At 35.2% G+C, this 17,997-nt stretch overlaps 1 protein-coding gene across 1 annotated transcript; it reads right to left on the bottom strand.

The window, feature by feature from the left end:
• Window positions 1-900: 900 nt before the first annotated feature.
• Window positions 901-17,322, bottom strand: LOC133328305 (receptor-type tyrosine-protein phosphatase kappa-like). Its single transcript, XM_061536871.1, has 3 exons — window positions 17,308-17,322; window positions 14,946-15,142; window positions 901-3,320 (listed from the first exon to the last, which is right to left on the bottom strand). Exons 1-3 carry the CDS (start codon window positions 17,320-17,322, stop codon window positions 968-970), a joined length of 2,565 nt encoding a protein of 854 aa, XP_061392855.1. The 3' UTR covers window positions 901-967.
• Between the last annotated feature and the right edge of the window lie 675 nt (window positions 17,323-17,997).

Consider the following 17,997-nt stretch of genomic DNA (forward strand, 5'->3'; position numbering starts at 1 on the left):
TAGTATATATAGGCATTAATTTGGTAAAAACCATTGCCCTGTGACCTGTGCCCTAGTTTCGTAGGATATACGATATAATAATAAAAAATGAATGATCATCATCAAAACCTCGAACTCGAATGATAATTGCTTCATGTATACCAACAAAAACTATACTGAAATAAAGTTTTCGGTACACTTGATTACATAAATATTAGCCCATTCACTGTCAGACACATTTTAAAATCGAAACTGGATAAAATACTAATTTAGCATTCTCAAATGGCAGGACGCCACGCTAGGAATATTCCTTCCATATTATGAAGATAACATCCAGACATGGAAACTGGAAGCAGTGATATGGGGCGGCGTATACCTACGAAGGTCTTTACAGAAAATTTCTTGAGATGCACTATTTTTTATAAAAGCTCCAAATTGTTGACGATATATTAATGAGATTCTGAAATACTGTGTTCTAAACATAAACAAAATCCAGCAGATGAATTCCACCTAAAAATAATCAAAACCTAATATTACAAAATTACATTTACCCCGGTATAGTTGGGGTCATTTCGCAGTTAACCTAAACTATCAATGAAGTATAAATATTGCAGCTTACAAAAATCTAGGTTGGGACAATATGTCTCAATAACAACACGATAGAAATCTATACAAATGATCGAAATAAAATATATACCTAGGGTTCTATGATTTTGTTTGGTTTTTTCGTAAGATATAAATAAATTGTTTTCAATGCTATGCTGCATTGATAGAAATATAACCTATGATCCTGTTGGACACACAAAAAACTATAATGCTTTTATATAAAACTTGTTTCTATCTCTGTATATATCCTTTTTTTCTTCCCTATGAATTTGTTTTCTTCTTCTTCTCTTGCAGAGTTCTGTTGCACTCTTATTTTTGTGTTTTTTTTTCAATATCTTTTGAAATCCTCCATACAAACTCCTGGAAAAAATATCTGTGCAGTTTAATCGTTTTTGTTCAGAAAATGTAACACATAATGCAACACCAAGTCATAACAATATTTGTATTCGGTCATATTCTCTACCAGATGCGGACGATTACGTCTAACCGTTTTGACAGCCTGAAAAACATCCACTTCACCATGTTGTATGACCTGTTCGATACAAGCATTAGCGGCACAGTACACGCCGCAACGGCTACGACCATCGGGTGATACAACACATACTGGGCCATAATCAGTTTTGGCACGCCACAATTCGACCATATTCATCAGATAGACCAGCGAATTGGTCGATGTGGGCACTTTATGGCCCATGGGCCAACACGTCAATTGGAAGAGCTGTACAGTGCGTGTTGGTGCCTTAACGCCGGCCATCATTTCGGTCAATGAGACGATTTTTTTGTTGATCTTGAATTCCCATTGTTTGATGTTAGTGTAACTGCGTGCAGCGGAATAGTGTACGGAGAAGACGGGACCGTACTTCTCCATTTTGGATTTTATGGGCCAGAATGAGGGGAAGGTTTGGGAATTGGCAGGGGGTTGGCACAATACTACCACTGCCGAGCATTCGGTATCGTAAACCAGGGACCAAAACTCACCGAGCGTATGTTTCATGGGCCATTCGGTGACAATGTATTCGCGCGGCTTGGTATAGCCATCCACATAGACGGCATTGATGTAATCTGTAAAGGCATTACCTTGAAATGATGTTAGATAGGGACGGAAGTTGTCGGGTGGCACACACAGGACATCTCGGTTCTTTTCCCGGTTGTCGGCACGATGACCACCGGCACAATCGCCAATGGTGAAACGTGGTGTTTGCTTGCAGATTTTATCGTATTCCATTTGATATTCGTTCATTTTGGTTTGAGAGTTACGTCGGGCCTTGGCCTTCAGACGATCGGAGAGTTCGGAAACGGGGAACCAAGTTTTACCGCATACAATGTGTTCCTCCAGTGTATCATAGATGAATTTATATTGATCGACATTTTCCACTAAGCCTTTGCGCGACTGCCTCAGCTTCTTTTGATAGCCGTAAATGTTGAAACATTCTTCTTCCTCGTGCAGCTCCAGATTGGCATCAATCGAGACGAACACACCCGAACGGCCACCACCATCCCCACAATGCACCAACATTGGGCCACGTGAATCTTTGTCTTTTATAATGCTGCCGACGACGAGGCGAACACGTCGGCGAAACTCCAATAAGGCATTTGAGAAGGGACAACAATGGGAATACCATTCGGTATAGTGAAATTGCAGCAACAGGCGGTCCTCTACAATTTCCGATCTATTGGCCTCATTCAGTTTGTAAAGTCGGAAAGTGCGTATATGGAAATTGGCCAACTGTTCCTCTTTGATGATGCTAATATTAATGTCGCCATAGGTTTCGTGTACCTCACGATTGGGTGGCCAGTATTGAACACACATCACTTTGGCAAAATCGAAAGTCTTCGTGAGCATAATAATGACACTGACATTCTCCTGCCATACCATACGCCAGAAGGCATTCACTGTATCCTCCACTGGACCCTGGGTCACAATATAGGCATTTGGTTTTAACAAACTATCCACGTACGAAGCATTCACATAATCCGAATCCGGCTCACCCTCCACCTTTTTCAGCACCACTCGATTGTAATCGTAGGGAATGCATTTGGGATTCTGATTTTTGCCCTGATTACTCTTTTTCATGGCATAACGGCAGGTATTGGTCTCCACTCGGGCGGCTGTCTGAAATTCCAATTTATATAGGACGGGGAATTTTCGTCGAAGTTCACACATTTTGATAAACTGCTGGGTATCAATGGGATAGGTGGGCATGGTCTTCGACAGGGAGTTGTTTTCATCTCGCGCCTCCAATTTGATTTTCTCAAACGATAATAGGCCACTGTTGAGCATACTCAATTTCAGGGTACTCGGTATGGAGAGCAGGGAGCGGCGGGGCTGTTTGGGTTCTGCGACGGCATGACGTGGCGATGACTTTGATCGACGTTGTTTCTGTGGTGATGGTTTTCGTGTCTCAACAGCACTTGCACTGGTGACACTGCCCCTGGTGCTGTGAACTTTACCATTACCATTGGGTATTGCTGCCAGCGCTGCTGCATCCCTGGAAGTGGAGGCTCGTGGATATTCATCGGTCTGTGACATGGTGTGGTTGTCGTCGTCAACGTTGTACGTTCGTCTTGACTCTGTGGGACTTTTTCGGGGTGTTGTTGTTGCTGTTGCGGTTAATTGTGTTGTGGCCGTTGAATTAGAGGTGGCTAATGACGATGAATGGGAGGGGGAGAAGAGTTTTACTTTGCCATGACGTCGTAGGTGAAGGAATTTGGTAAATTTCTTATAGATTTTATGCCTGGTATTGTGTTTGACGGCCAGTTCAAATGTTTAGATGTATTCTCTATTTGTCGATTGTGTGTTATGATTCAGATTATCTAAGTGAAAATACGCAGACACACACACCCGCGAACATGCATAGATACTGGGTGGCTGGCTGCTGGCTTCCTCTCTATAAAATTTGTTGAGATACTTCGGTGCTGACACTTAGTCTGTGTTGTTATATATGTTTTCTTAGTTGTTTATTTGTAAATTCTTATTGTAGTAATTGTTGTTGCCGTTGTTGTTGTTGCTGCTGCTGCCTTTTGCAAAACAAGTAGTTGTTTTTGTTTCCCACTTATTCATTCACGCAAAATTTCGAGAAAAACGAATTAAACAAATTTTTCATGTTTTCTTAAAAATTTTCACCAGCTGCCAACACGGGAGAAAGTAAAAAAAACGACTGACACACGAATTCTCTTTTGGTTCAGAGCAATGGCTATTTTGTTGGTTAATGTTTTCTGTTCTTTATATTCTCATCGTTTAATAGCTGCAGGTTGTTTTTATTTTTCTTCGCACTGTTCACAATTTTCCTGAATTTTTTCTCTCTCGTGGAAATTTTTTCTCTTACAATCAGCTGTTTTATCGTTTAGTTTTTAATGTTATTGTTTTTCATACAGTGGGCTCGTTTCTTGTATGCGTATTTGTTTATTGTGCTTCGAATTTTGTTAATGAAAATCAACTTAAAATATTTTTTTATTGTTATTTATTTAATATTCTTTAATAGACGTTGCCTTCGAAATCGTTGTGTGATGCATGGAATTGTTTGTAGAAGTAAGTTTTTGTCCACATATTAAACGAGTTGCTGCCGAGTTTTACTAAACGAGATTTAGTATATTCTGTCATTACTAGGATCATTATATTAAAACCAAAGTAAATACACACTCTCATACATCATTTGTTTTAATAGTGTTTTAAAACAAATCCATTAATATGGTGTATGAGAGCGATAAAATATCTGACTTGTATAAAACTCATTCCAGACCTAATGTACAGAATTCTAGACCTAATGTACAGAATTTCTGTGCAATCATTTAACTGTTATTTATTTGTAATACAATTTACACGAAATCGTAAAAAACATAGTATTTCTTGGCAAAATGCATAGAAGTCATGTCACAGTTCGTAATACTATATAACGCTATACATCATCCAATTCAATCCAAATCGAGTAAGCTATGTAGTAAAGTCGGTATCGATTTGAGAAGTAGTGCAATATTTCGTGCCAATCGAGCAAACATTAGGAGTTTGGTGCACAATTTATAATTTAAAATATATATATATATATATATATATATCGGAGTTATATCAAAATATGAACCGATTTTATCGAAACTCACCACACATCATTCAAACTTCGTGCAAATCGAAGGATATAAAGGGACTTTGGTGCACTATTTACCTAAAATCGGACGGAAATATATATGGAAGCTATATTTAAATCTGAGCCGATTTCACGAAACTTAACGTACATCATTCTGGACACAATTCAGTACGCTATTCCAAATTGCGAGGAAATCGAAAGATATGTAGGGATTTTGGTACACCATTTACATTAAATCGGACGAAAATATATATAGGAGCTATATCGAAATTTGAACCGATTTTCACAAAACTTAACATACATCATTGTAGACATAATTTAGTCCGCTATGCCAAATTTCGTTCAAATCGAAACATATATAAGCATAAAATTGGACGAAAATATATATGAGAGCTATATCGAAATCTGAACAGATTTTTCCGAAACTCACCCTCATCATTCTAGACTCAATTTAGTACACTATGCCCAACATCGTGCAAATCGAAGGTTATAAAGGGACTTTGGTGCACGATTTACCTAAAATCGGACGAAAATATATATGGAAGCTATATTTAAATCTGAGCCGATTTTCACGAAACTTAACGTACATCATTCTAGACACAATTCAGTACGCTATGCCAAATTGCGAGGAAATCGAAAGATATGTAGGGATTTTGGTACACCATTTACATTAAATCGGACGAAAATATATATAGGAGCTGTATCGAAATTTGAACCGATTTTCACAAAACTTAACTCACATAATTCTAGACATAATTCAGTACGCTATGCCAAATTTCGTGCACATCCAAACATATAAAAGCACTTTGGTGCACCATCTATGGGAGCTTTATCGAAATCTGAACCGAAACATATATAAGCACTTTGGTGCACCATTTACATAAAACCGGACGAAAATATATATGGGAGCTTTATCGAAATCTGAACCGAAATGTAAATTTCTGATTAACTGTATTTCCCACGTTGCTTATACGTTTAGTTGTGCTGCAATTCAACAAACTTGATCCTCAGATTATAGGGTATATGTGAATTCCATCTCTACAAATTTTTTTACAAAAATATAATAAACGATTTCATTCACTCTATATTTTAATTTTAATAATCTTTAGTTTATCACATCTTTATCCCAGACATATTTATCTACATATATTTCGATTTGCCATATTATATATATTTTGTTACTATGTCATTTTTTTCCTTTCACATAATTTTTGATCTAATAAATTATTCCCCGTTTTTGTATTATTCATGTTTTTGTTAAATATATTCGTGGCGTATATGACGATTATACTGTCATGAGTAAGTATGTCTGGTTGTTTGTTTTCCCGGAATTTCCGTGCCTTTTTCCCGAATTGTTTGCAATTAATTTGTGTTGCTGTTGTTGTTAAACAAATTGCAAATATTTTTATAGTTTTTTTTTTGTTCATTGTTTTCGCCTTGTATTTGTGCTATGTTCTTCTGATTTTTTTTTCTACAACAAAAAAGTTTGTTTATTTCTCTAACACTCTCTTTCTTCGGTCTGTTATATTCACACTGTCAGTCCCATGAAAATTCACTCTGACGCGTGTGCTCACTGCGCCAACTCCGTGTCTGCTGGCTCATCTCATCTGGTCTATTTTTCATTCACCAGGCAGTCAGCGAGCCAGCCACGGTCGGCAGGCCGAATGGCAGCAGCCTCGAAATGTGTAATCGAAAATTCCATGCATCACACCTCGCCTTCGCCGTTCTCTCCATCAACGTAAAGAATTTTATTGGATTTTTTTCGCAGGCGATTTCCAATCACAAACAGGCCGTAATCAATCGATTGTTTGTTTACAAAAATTACAAATTGAATTATTTTATTTTAGTATTATCACGTTTTTTACATTTTTCAGCACTTTAGCCCTTGAATTGAATTACTTATTATTTTTGTAGGTCACCATTTTTCACAGCGAATCGAAATTTCAGATTTTATTTGCAAAATTTGCTTAAATTTTTCATTTTTCCCGTTTGGATTTTCTATTTTCATTATGAAATTTTAGATATTTGGTCGTTTAGATGATTGGCTATATATTTCTTTTAGCCATTTATGCACTATATTTAACAAAAGAAAAATATTTTTGTTCGAGGTATTTTTTTCTGGTATCGTTGTTTGTCTTATTTTTTGTTCGTTTTTTCTTTCGCACTACCACTGCCACTTGCTCTGTCAAATAACGTCTGCTAGGAGGGCACGTAAAAATGAATGAATTTTTCACATTTTGCTTCACTTTTCTGTTAGATTTTCTTTTATCTTGTCATTCGTTCGAAGAAAAACAAAATTTCGAATTCGAAAATATGGTTTGAGATGCTTTGGGTGGTACGATAATTTGGTTAAAGTTATCGTTTTGAATATACAGTGGGAAAGTAGGCTATTTATTTTTAATTTTAATTATATTTAGAGTAGAGCTGACAACAAATGTAACATCGTCGTAAAGTACGATTGCATTTATCTCAAGACAGTAGTTATAATAAATCCAGTGGAGTTTATTGACCTATACTGTATGAAATAATGATTACATACAAAAATGCTAGTATGAAATATTAGTGAAAATCAACTTTATAAGATAAATATAATCCTCTATAGTAGAATCATAATCCCATATAACAGTTACATTTTTAAATGCAAACTTTTTACTTGCTTTTTGTGTCTATTGAAAAATATTTTGAGAAAAATATCTATATTCAGGAAATGTCATAATCGACTCAATCATGTATTTCCGAAATGATATCGAACCTAAAATAAAATATTTTTATCTTGGATTGGATCCTCCGATCATAAATAACACGAGAAAAAAATATAAATATGGCATCACTAATGCGATTTTTTCGCATCTTGTGTACCCTTGTTGATGTGTCGAACATCATTTGTTGTATTTATTCGAACATCATAAATATGTATTTATTTGGAAATATGATTTTCTAGATGTTTTTACAAATAAAAACTGGGTTTACGTATGTGAACGATTTTATCCTTGATTGATAGAAAAATTTAAGACCACCTGAATTGCAGCCAAAAATTCATTTTAACATTTTTTTTATAAATTTAATTCAATTTTATTTGATTTTCTTCAAAATACGTTCGAAAAAATCTCAGTTTTGTAAGGGATTATTTCCCGAAGGAAAGTTTGATACCCACTATTTGTCTTACGAATTTTTGTTAATGATAGTAGTATAGGAAAATCAAACCAGTAAGGAAAGCTCAAAAGTCGGACGGGCCGACCAAATGATAACCTTCACCACTTTGGGTACATACACGACATATTTCAATTCTAGAAGTCTATTTTAAGGAAAAAAAAACTTCCGCATTATACCAAACAGTACTGTGGTATTTACTACTTCAAAATTTCCCAGCAGGATAATAAAATACGAGAGGACATTAAATAAAGATAATTTCGAATTTATTGTCCACTCAATATTCCTTCTGCGTTATTTTTTAAAAACATAATTTGTCATTTCGAAATGTTCTACTGATCCCTTCAATAAATGAAATTTCGAAAAAAAAATTATTAGAGGTGGAGGAAAAAAATAAGTATTCGAATACCATTCTTCAAGATGTTCCATTAGAAGCGCTACTTTGCTACTAGAGATGACTAAACAAATTATGTACAATTGAAAAAAATATATATAAATAAAAGAAAGACAAAGATATATTTTCATAGAAGTCAAGATAGAAGAGTATCGTGAGAATTTTTTTCAAGTTTTCTTTGTGGAGAGTTGAATTATATGGTTTTTGAAGGGTCGGGATGTTGAGGTTCTATCGATAAGTCTATTCATCGGTACCTCAGCGATTACCTATCGTCATCAGAGAAGAACACTCTTTAAGAAGATGAAAGCTAAAAACATTGTCGCAAACACCATCAATAAGTATTCAATAAAATAAGTGTTTTATAAACCACCACCATTTACTAATTAGCATCATGTAAATATTGCCTGTATAGGGGAGACTGGGGCACTTCGGCACTTTTTGTTTAGAGCTCTATATCTCAGTACTTATTTAACATATATAACAACTTTATGGCTGATTATTGTCCTTTGACACTTAGTTATAAAAGCTAGTACCAAAAAGATATAAAAATTAGTATTAGTTTAAGAATTTTACAGTTTTGTAAAAAAAGTCAAATTCGCCGAATGTGCCCCAACCCGGGGTAGCTTCGGCATTTGATGGGGCACATTCTGCACTGTAGTCATAGCCTGGTAATTATCATCGCTATCAGTCTAGTTGAAATTCAGAAATTCAGTCTGATAGTCTAGCTATCAGTCTAGTTGAAATTCAGATCCTCTAAAGGCTCTATTTGGTTTTAATACGCGACACAATGTTTAAAATTTTGGGCTATATTTTCTAGCGTCGGACGTTGAAATCTCAAGGTCGCACACACCATCAGAAATAGGCTTTTTTCTATCGCATTTTTGTCAATACAAGCACATTTAGTCTTATATCTGTAATTTCGAACCATATTAAAGGATTATTTTTAAAGACAAACTCAAAAACATTTTAAGGAAATAATATTGCACTATCTGTATATGGCCGAATGTGCCCCAATTTAAAATGCCGAATCTACCCCGAATGTAGATTTTTATTATTTATTAAAATTTGTTATTTAGATCATATTGTAAAATAAAGGGGAATCGACAACATTCTAACATATGTTCTGCTTGTGTATTATAAATAGATTGGATCTACTGTGTGGCTACCCCCATCTATCGGATATTTTTAAATTTTCTAAAATGTTGTGTGTGGTCACAATTAGTACACAACGCTAAATGTGTGTGGAATAGTTTACGCTGAAAATTCTATCTGATGATTTATCGTACAACATAAAGTAGATATAGAAAATTATTATAATTATTAATAATTAAATTTAGAATTTTTATAGTTTTATTCTAATATAAATAAATAAAAACCAGTAAGGAAAGCAGTAAAGTCGGACGGGGCCGACTATATGATACCCTTCACCCATAGTGGTCAACAGATGGGATCCTAACGGACGTCGCATTTTTGAAGGACCATTAACATTAAAATAAACATTTCATTCCGCAACCTATACTAAATTTTGGTCAGATATAGAGTTGCTTCTTACAATGGGAAATTATGTAAATAAATTTAAAGCAAAATATCGAAATCTAAACCGATATCTTCATTTACTTATAAATCCAAATTTCGTGAAAATCGAAGGATATACTTTGGTGCACCATTTACATAAAATCGGACGAATATATATATATATAAATCTGTACAGATTTTCAGGAAATTTACACACGTCGTTCTAGGCTTAATTCAGAATGTTATGCCAAATTTCGTGCAAATCGAAGGATATATAGGGACTTTGGTGCACCATTTACATGAAGTCGGACAAAACTATATATGGGAGCTATATCTAAATCTGGACCGATTTTCTCGAAACTTGGCAGACATCATTCTAGGCTCAATTCAGTACGTTATGCCTAATTTAGTGCAAATCGAAGGATATATAGGGACTTTGGCACACCATTTATATGAAATCGGACGAAACTATATATGGGAGCTATATCTAAATCTGGACCGATTTTCTCGAAACTTGGCGGACATCATTCTAGGCTTAATTCAGTACGTTGTGCCAAATTTCGTGCAAATCGAAAGATATATAGGGACTTTGGGGCACCATTTACATGAAATCGGACGAAACTATATATGGGAGCTATATCTAAATCTGGCCGATTTTCATGAAACTTGGCAGACATCATTCTAGACCTAAATGATAAGGCTGTACCAAATTTCGTGCAAATCGAAAGATATATAGGGACCGTTTACATTAAATCGGTAAAATATATATATGGGAGCTATATCTAAATCTGAACCGATTTTTCCCAATTTCAATAGGGTTCGTCCTTGGGTCGAATAAGTGACCTATGCCAAATTTCATCTAATTCGGATCATAAATGCGACCTGTACTTTGATTACAATTTAACATGGACAGACAGACAGACTGAAGGACGGACGGACGGACATGCATAAATCGACTCAGAAAGTGATTCTATGCATATTCTCAAAAGGAACCATGGGTCTATGTCGATTATTTTTGCCTGTTACAAACATATGCACAAAGACATAATACCCTGTACCACAGTGTAGTGAAGGGTATAAAAAAATCGGCCAGTTGGGGTGAGTTAATAATGCAGTAAATAAAAACAGCGCACGTCGTTCAAGAATGACTGAAGATTGATACTCTTTATAACCTTAACCACACTGTGGTACAGTGTATTATATCTTTGTGCATATGTTTGTAACAGAGAAAAGGAATCGAAATAGATTCATGCGAATATGCTTAGAATCAATTTAGATTTATGATGTCCGTCCGACCGTCCATGCGTCTGTTGATGTTAAATTGTAAACAAATTACAGGTCGCATTTAATAATCCGATTTGGATGAAATTTGCACACAATTTACATATTTGGCCCAAGGACCAACCCTATAGAAGTAGGAGAAAATCGGTTGAGATGTGCTCCCATATATATTTTCTTCCATTTTAGGTAAACGGTGCACCAAAGTCCCTGAAAATCATTCGATTTGGACGAAATTTGGCATAGCGTACTGAATTAAGTCTAGAACGATGTGTGCTAAGTTTCGTGAAAATCGGTTCAGATTTAGATATAGCTCTCATATATAGATTTGCCCGATTTTAGGTAAATCCTTTTGATTTGCACGAATCCTTTTGATTTGCACGAATTTTGGCATAGCGTACTAATTTAAGTCTAGAACTATGTGTACTAAGTTTCGTGAAAATCGGTTTAAAATTGTCATTGCGATATAGAGCCAGAATGCCTCTGATTTAGCTTTGGATTTCAAGGAATAGTAATAAAATAATTATTCGCCACCAGTTATGTCATTACGTAAATTTTTATTAAAATAAGTAAAATAAATTTGGAAAATAGCCGTTCTATTTAATGCTATATTTCAATCAATAATTTACAGATCATGATTCAGTCTGAGTTTTACCTTTTCTTGTGACAAATGCTGATAATACCTTTCTAAAAAATGCATCAAAAGAACGGATGTAATTAAGATTATCCATTTTTAATTTATACCATTCTAGCTACCTAACTGGTTCAATGCTCTCATATTATCCTCCCAATAAAATTGCAGTATATCAGTTAGTCATTTCCTTTGCAAGCAAACAGTATGGTCACATTCTATTTGTATAAATATTTAATGTAAAATTCCCCCCAAATGGAACCAAAACTCTATTGACGTTCTAATTTGTTTGGAAAAGTCAAAGCAAATCAAATTCATGCTAGCCATGACAACACTCCCAAAAGTCGATGATGATGAGGATGCCGACGAGGACGTAGAAGCTGAAGAAGATGTGCAAGGGAATCTAATTAGTGGAGGTAACAATTACATTTTGGCCGTTTGTAGCAACCACAAGTTGATGTGTTAATGTAATGTCCTGTATTTCTGTGTCTGTTTGGATGCTTTGCCCGATTTACTTGACTGTCCATCCATCGGACAGACATATAGATCATCAGTGTATAATGAACCCGTCGTACAAACATATGCTGGTGCTTGTGTAAATATATAGACAAATGTTTGTCTGTATGCTTGGGTATGGCAAATGAAATGGAATACGAAATACCCAATTAACTTCCTTCAATATACATACACGCTCCACAAATTATGCACAGCTCTGCAGTTTACCCAAAATCCAATCGAGTTGACTATAACTTTAAGTAAATACCTGTCAATTTATCATTAACACATTGCAGGCTGGCCGAGGAGACTGGTTGACTGACTCACTGGCTGGCTGGTTGGCAGGCAATTGTCACGGCTAAACTAATCAGGGATGGACGAAGTGAAGGCTATGAAGAATTTAGACATGACATTTGATTTTGTATGTCATTAGAAGTTTTCACATTTGTTCGTTTACTAATGGGGGAGAAAGAGAACATTGCCGTTGCTAAGCGGTGATGGGGTACATATTGTTCCCCAGGGATGTTGTGGAATGCATATTTTTCTGCCTGAAGATTTGGAAAGTCAACTGTCAAAGGTACACAGGTATACCACGTAAGAAATTTACTTTTATCGAATATCACTTGAAAGGATATCTGTTTATCTATGGAACCAAACTCAACTAGTTACAGATTTCTTTCCCAAACGTCTGTGTATTTTCTTCCGGGGATATCGATGATCACACGAATCGTGAGTTAAGGCATATGTGACATGTGTCTTGGTTCAGTTCAACATATCGGACCTTAAACCAATTTCACTACAAATATTTTGAAAATTCAGACTACAAAAATAAACAAATTTTTACTTATACCTGTACACCATAGTGCTAACTGAACCATATGGTTTAAATGCGCTGTTCGCATGATCAACTGACCCACATTTCCGATATGTATGATACGTTATAGCAAGGTCTATAATAAGGTCATCGAAGGAGATATTGCTCGATATCAGCCGATATCGACATCCTCCAAACAAAATCGGATTTACAGAATGATAGGATATCACAGAATAAGATGAGAATCCAAAATAATGCAATAGTCGTGAATACACAAATGGTTGGGAGGTCTGCGTAGAATTAGGTTATTATGTTCAAACTTTACGGCTTCCGACACAAAGAGATGCTCGCCACTAAAGAAATACTATCATCTTGAGAAGACTTAGGTTGTTCGAGGAGTTAATGTCATCAAATAGCCTTTAGCATCCTCTATCCCCCTTAACAAGGTTCCGAAAGATCCACTGTTCCAAAAAGATCCGCCATTTTGCTAATTTTCGACCGATGGCAAAATGCAACGTTACAAGTCTTTAATGAATGCTCATTTGTCAGAAGCTTGTAAATTTTCGATATTTTAAATCGGGAATGATGGTAAGCCAAAGTTGTTGAGTTCATGGTCCATTGAGAAAATGCAACTGCCGTTTAAAAATTTTACAATTCTCAAAAATCTACCAATGGCCGGAGACCCATTTTTCCGAAAGACTCTACATTCAAGGGCTGACTGCCGTAAAAGCACAAATGGTTTGGGGGTTTGTACAAAGGCCGAGAAAATGTGTGAATGTTGAGAGATAATAGACGTGAGAACACAACAGACAACTCTCTATACAAGCTGCATTTGCACAGAATTTGCCACAGAAGATTCGGACGAAAACAGCATAATGATTAAGACCAAGCTAATTTTTGATTTGGTCCGAGGTGGAGTCACATAAACATTATACAAGAATTAAGCTAACCAATCGCACAGCAGAGCTATTTGAGGTTAGTAAGAGAATTTTCGATGTGGAAGATATTCCTAGTATAAAGACCTTACTACAGTTCCCAAGGGAACTCATGGAAAGCAAGCATTGGCAATTATAAGTCAAACTAATTCAAACCACCAAATAGGAATCTACCCTTATTTTAATCAAAACTACAGTCACTTTGTTTGGAAAAAAGAACATAGTACCTAGATACATACATCTATATTGAACATAAAAGAAATTTTTTCCTCACCAGGATCCTGAAATGCTAGCCACTTCGGTTAACAAATGTGTCATGGAAATCTGTCAAAATACAACATACACTACCTTTTCATGGCGTAAAATCAAGGAGAATATATTGAGAATAAGTCTTTTGCCCACCAAGAACCGTAAAAGCCAAATCATTTGAATACTTATATGGATTTGTCAAAATATGGACATATACTGACAATTTTTTATTTAAAAAGATTTATTTGAAATTTTTCAGTACATAAATTCTAGAAGTAGTAGACACGATAAATAATGTCATCTTTATTATTTCAACAGACTGGTGGAAGGACGGATATTGTTTAATAGAACATAGAATTAGCATTTGCTCAAGTCTTCAGTAAATATTTCGAGGATATAAAAGAACAAAAGAAAATATATAATTTTTAAATTACAAGTGTGCAAAGCTATCGACAATGTTTCGAATGATTGAAGTTTCTGCTACTGAAAAACTATTCAAATGTCTTTTGCAGATCTCATGAAAGATCACCATCCTATATATTGAATATCTTAATTTACATCCGACATACTTCCATCTCTGGCATTAAGTATTACATTTCCCAGAAATGACACGATATTATAAAATGCATAAATACCCATTTCAGATGCCGACACACGCACAAACACACAATCACACAATCACACTGTGCATACATACTTCGTAATTTTGCCTCTGTAGACCTGTAGAGGTAAGACCACAATTTGGAACATACTTCTATTTGGTATGTCTTTGGACTTATAAATACTAATAATTTTGAGGTAAATGAGAAGAGAAGCTCACACAGCAATATCAGCAATAATATCATTGGCAACGCAATCATACAATATGAGCGTGTGTGTGTGGGGGCAACCCCCAACAACATTGCTGCACAAATATTTATTATTGTCAGAACATTCCGAAATATCGTTCGAAGCATCAGCCTCCTCATCATCATGATTCGTATGATCATCATGATAATTATCATTGGTCTTGTCGAGCTGTGTGTGTGTTTCGTCATTAATATTATGCCGTGCAGTAGACAACGCCTTTGCTTTAGTTCCCAATTGGTGTGGTATGAACAATGAAATGAACACAGCCGAATACAGTGGCAACAGCAGCAACAGTGGAGGCAGCCAACATATTCAGCATTTGGTGGCTGACTGGCTAGGCAGACAAACAATCACAAAATCTACAAAATAGGGAATTTATAATTTTCTTGTTCGACATTATATTTTCCCCCTTTGGATACATAGATTTTCCTAGGCTGACGAATGATTTTAGGGGAAAATACCAATGTTTGTCGAACACGGGCGGTGTTCATTTTCAATGGATATAGATTGCAGCTATAATTCAAATGATGGAATTATGATGTGATTTTCATTGTTGGAATGCTGTGTGTTTTCGAAAAAAAAAACAACAACAACAAGACCAACGAAAACATTTAGAATTACATTATGACACGTGTTTTGATTTCGCATCTGTTTTATTTCATTCATAAATATGTTATTAATAATGTTTGGCTGTTTGTTTTTCGTTTCCATTATTATTCGAAAATTAATTAAATGCAAAGAATCAAATAGAAAGGTTGCAGGCGAGGGGATCGGGTAACAAACGTAGTAAAAGTTTGCTAATGAGTCTCTAAGAATAAAGTGTAGGAAAACAATACCATTTGAATAGGTTTTTATACATTTTATGTATTTTAATACGGCTTCTGTCAATAGAAGACCTACATATGTATAGAAGGTGTTATTTTGTTATTAAAAATAGTGAAATTTTTTGAGAAAAATTATTCGTTAATAATAAAAAACCATGAAAATCTTCGTTAAATTCGCCCATTACGATTTTTTGTACCCTCTATGATGGATATTCGTAATATCTAAAATCGATCGGTATCATGGTATAAATTTGGGAGGAAACTTTGATGCCAAATGAAAACCTTAAATATGAAACTATAACCAGTTCGTTAAAATGCGTGCCTAGACTTTCCAAAATAGCGAATAATTGGTTTTTATTAACTATCCTAAAATATGGGCCAATATTGAAGAGAGAGTTTTTTCCCAATCAGAATCTAAAATATTAAAAGAAAGCCACCTTTGTTGAGAAACGTATACACATTCCTCAAATATCGCATTTTTGGAGGTACCGTTTTATGGGGGCTATCCTAAGAAGTGAACCAATATGTGTCATTTTCGTTGGGAAGATTTTCTAAATAACAAATTGCAGCCATTTCGCTTGAAAAGCGTACACAAAACCTATAACTATCGTTAATTCATCAGGTAAATAGAATATATCGTCATCATAAATGCAATCGGACGTAACTACAGAAAAATTTTGAAATTGAATTTTTGTTAGATTATTGTTCGTTTAATCAAACTACATGTTCACGCAAAAATTTATCCTACGTCAAAAACGGCGATCTTGTTAGAGACATTTAAACGGACGTAACTACACTCCTGTAGAAAACTAAAACTTGCAATATTGAACATAGACATTCTAAACTTATATTAATGTTACTTCTGGGATGTTTGGTATTGAAAATGATATATATGGCCCAATTTTTTACGGTACCCCCATATAGCGGTACCCCAAAATTCTGTATTTAATTTTTTAATTAATCAGCTAGATGTTAGGTATTTCTCAATACTCGGCATTCTTGACTCCATAATGTACGCTGTGAAAATTTCTATCGCTATCGGAGAAATATTTAATGTCTTTAGTGCAACATTTACATTAAATCGGTCGAAAATGTGTATGGGAGTGATATCTAAAGCTGGACCGATTTCAATAAAACTCAACACACGTCACTCTGGACTCAATTACAAATTTTAGCCTCAGTCAGAAGATATATAGAAATATTAGGAATGTGACCACCAATACTCTTACTGGACAATATCCTTTTCATAATTTTTTCCGAAACAAATTGAACAGTTTGTACCATATTTGCTCGAATTCTATGAGGTCTTTAATCGATTCTGGGCTAATGGCAGCAACATTATAGTTTACGTGATATTAAATCAGAATTTTTTGGGTCAAGCTCTGATTACTTCAGTCATGTTTTTGTTACTTGATTGATACATAGAGTGGATTTATTGTAAGTAAACATTGTCGGGATCAATACCATCTAACTGCGACCATTAAAAACATAAATAATCACACCATTTACCTTAACTGTTGCCATTTTTGAAAAAGTAAAGTCCAATGACTCCACCGGACCATAAACCGCCACAGAGAAGCTTCTCACCCATATGTCTTGGGTTTTCCGATTTTTCGATGGAATTCCGTATAATTTTCATGCATTTACAAGTAGAAACCAGTAAGGAAAGTTCAAAAGTCGGACGGGGCCGACTATATGATACCCTTCACCACGTTGGGTATATTCAACAGATGAATCCTAACAGACTTCGCATTTTTAAAGGACCAGTGAAATGAAATTGGATCCATAAACATGTCATTCTGCAGCCAATACTAAATTTTCCCTTTGGTCAGATATAATTTTCATTTGGTCAGCTATATCTAAATCTGAACCGATTTCATTCAAGATTTCATTCATTACGCTGTGCCAAATTCCATGCAAATCGAAAGATATATAGGGACTTTGGTACACCATTTACATTAAATCGGACGAAAATATATATGGGAGCTATATCTAAATCTGAAACGATTTTCACGAAACATAACACACATCATTCTAGACCTAGTTCAGTACTCTATACCAAATTTCGTACAAATCGAATGATATACAGGGTATTTGGTGGACTATTTACATTAAATCGGACGAAAATATATGAGATCTATATCTAAATCTGGACCGATTTTCAGAAAACTTAACACACATCATTCTAGACCTAATTCA

Source organism: Musca vetustissima, unplaced genomic scaffold (genome assembly GCF_032173495.1).
Source record: "Musca vetustissima isolate MV318-11 ecotype Yass unplaced genomic scaffold, APGP_CSIRO_Mvet_v1 utg339413, whole genome shotgun sequence".
NCBI lineage: Eukaryota > Metazoa > Arthropoda > Insecta > Diptera > Muscidae > Musca > Musca vetustissima.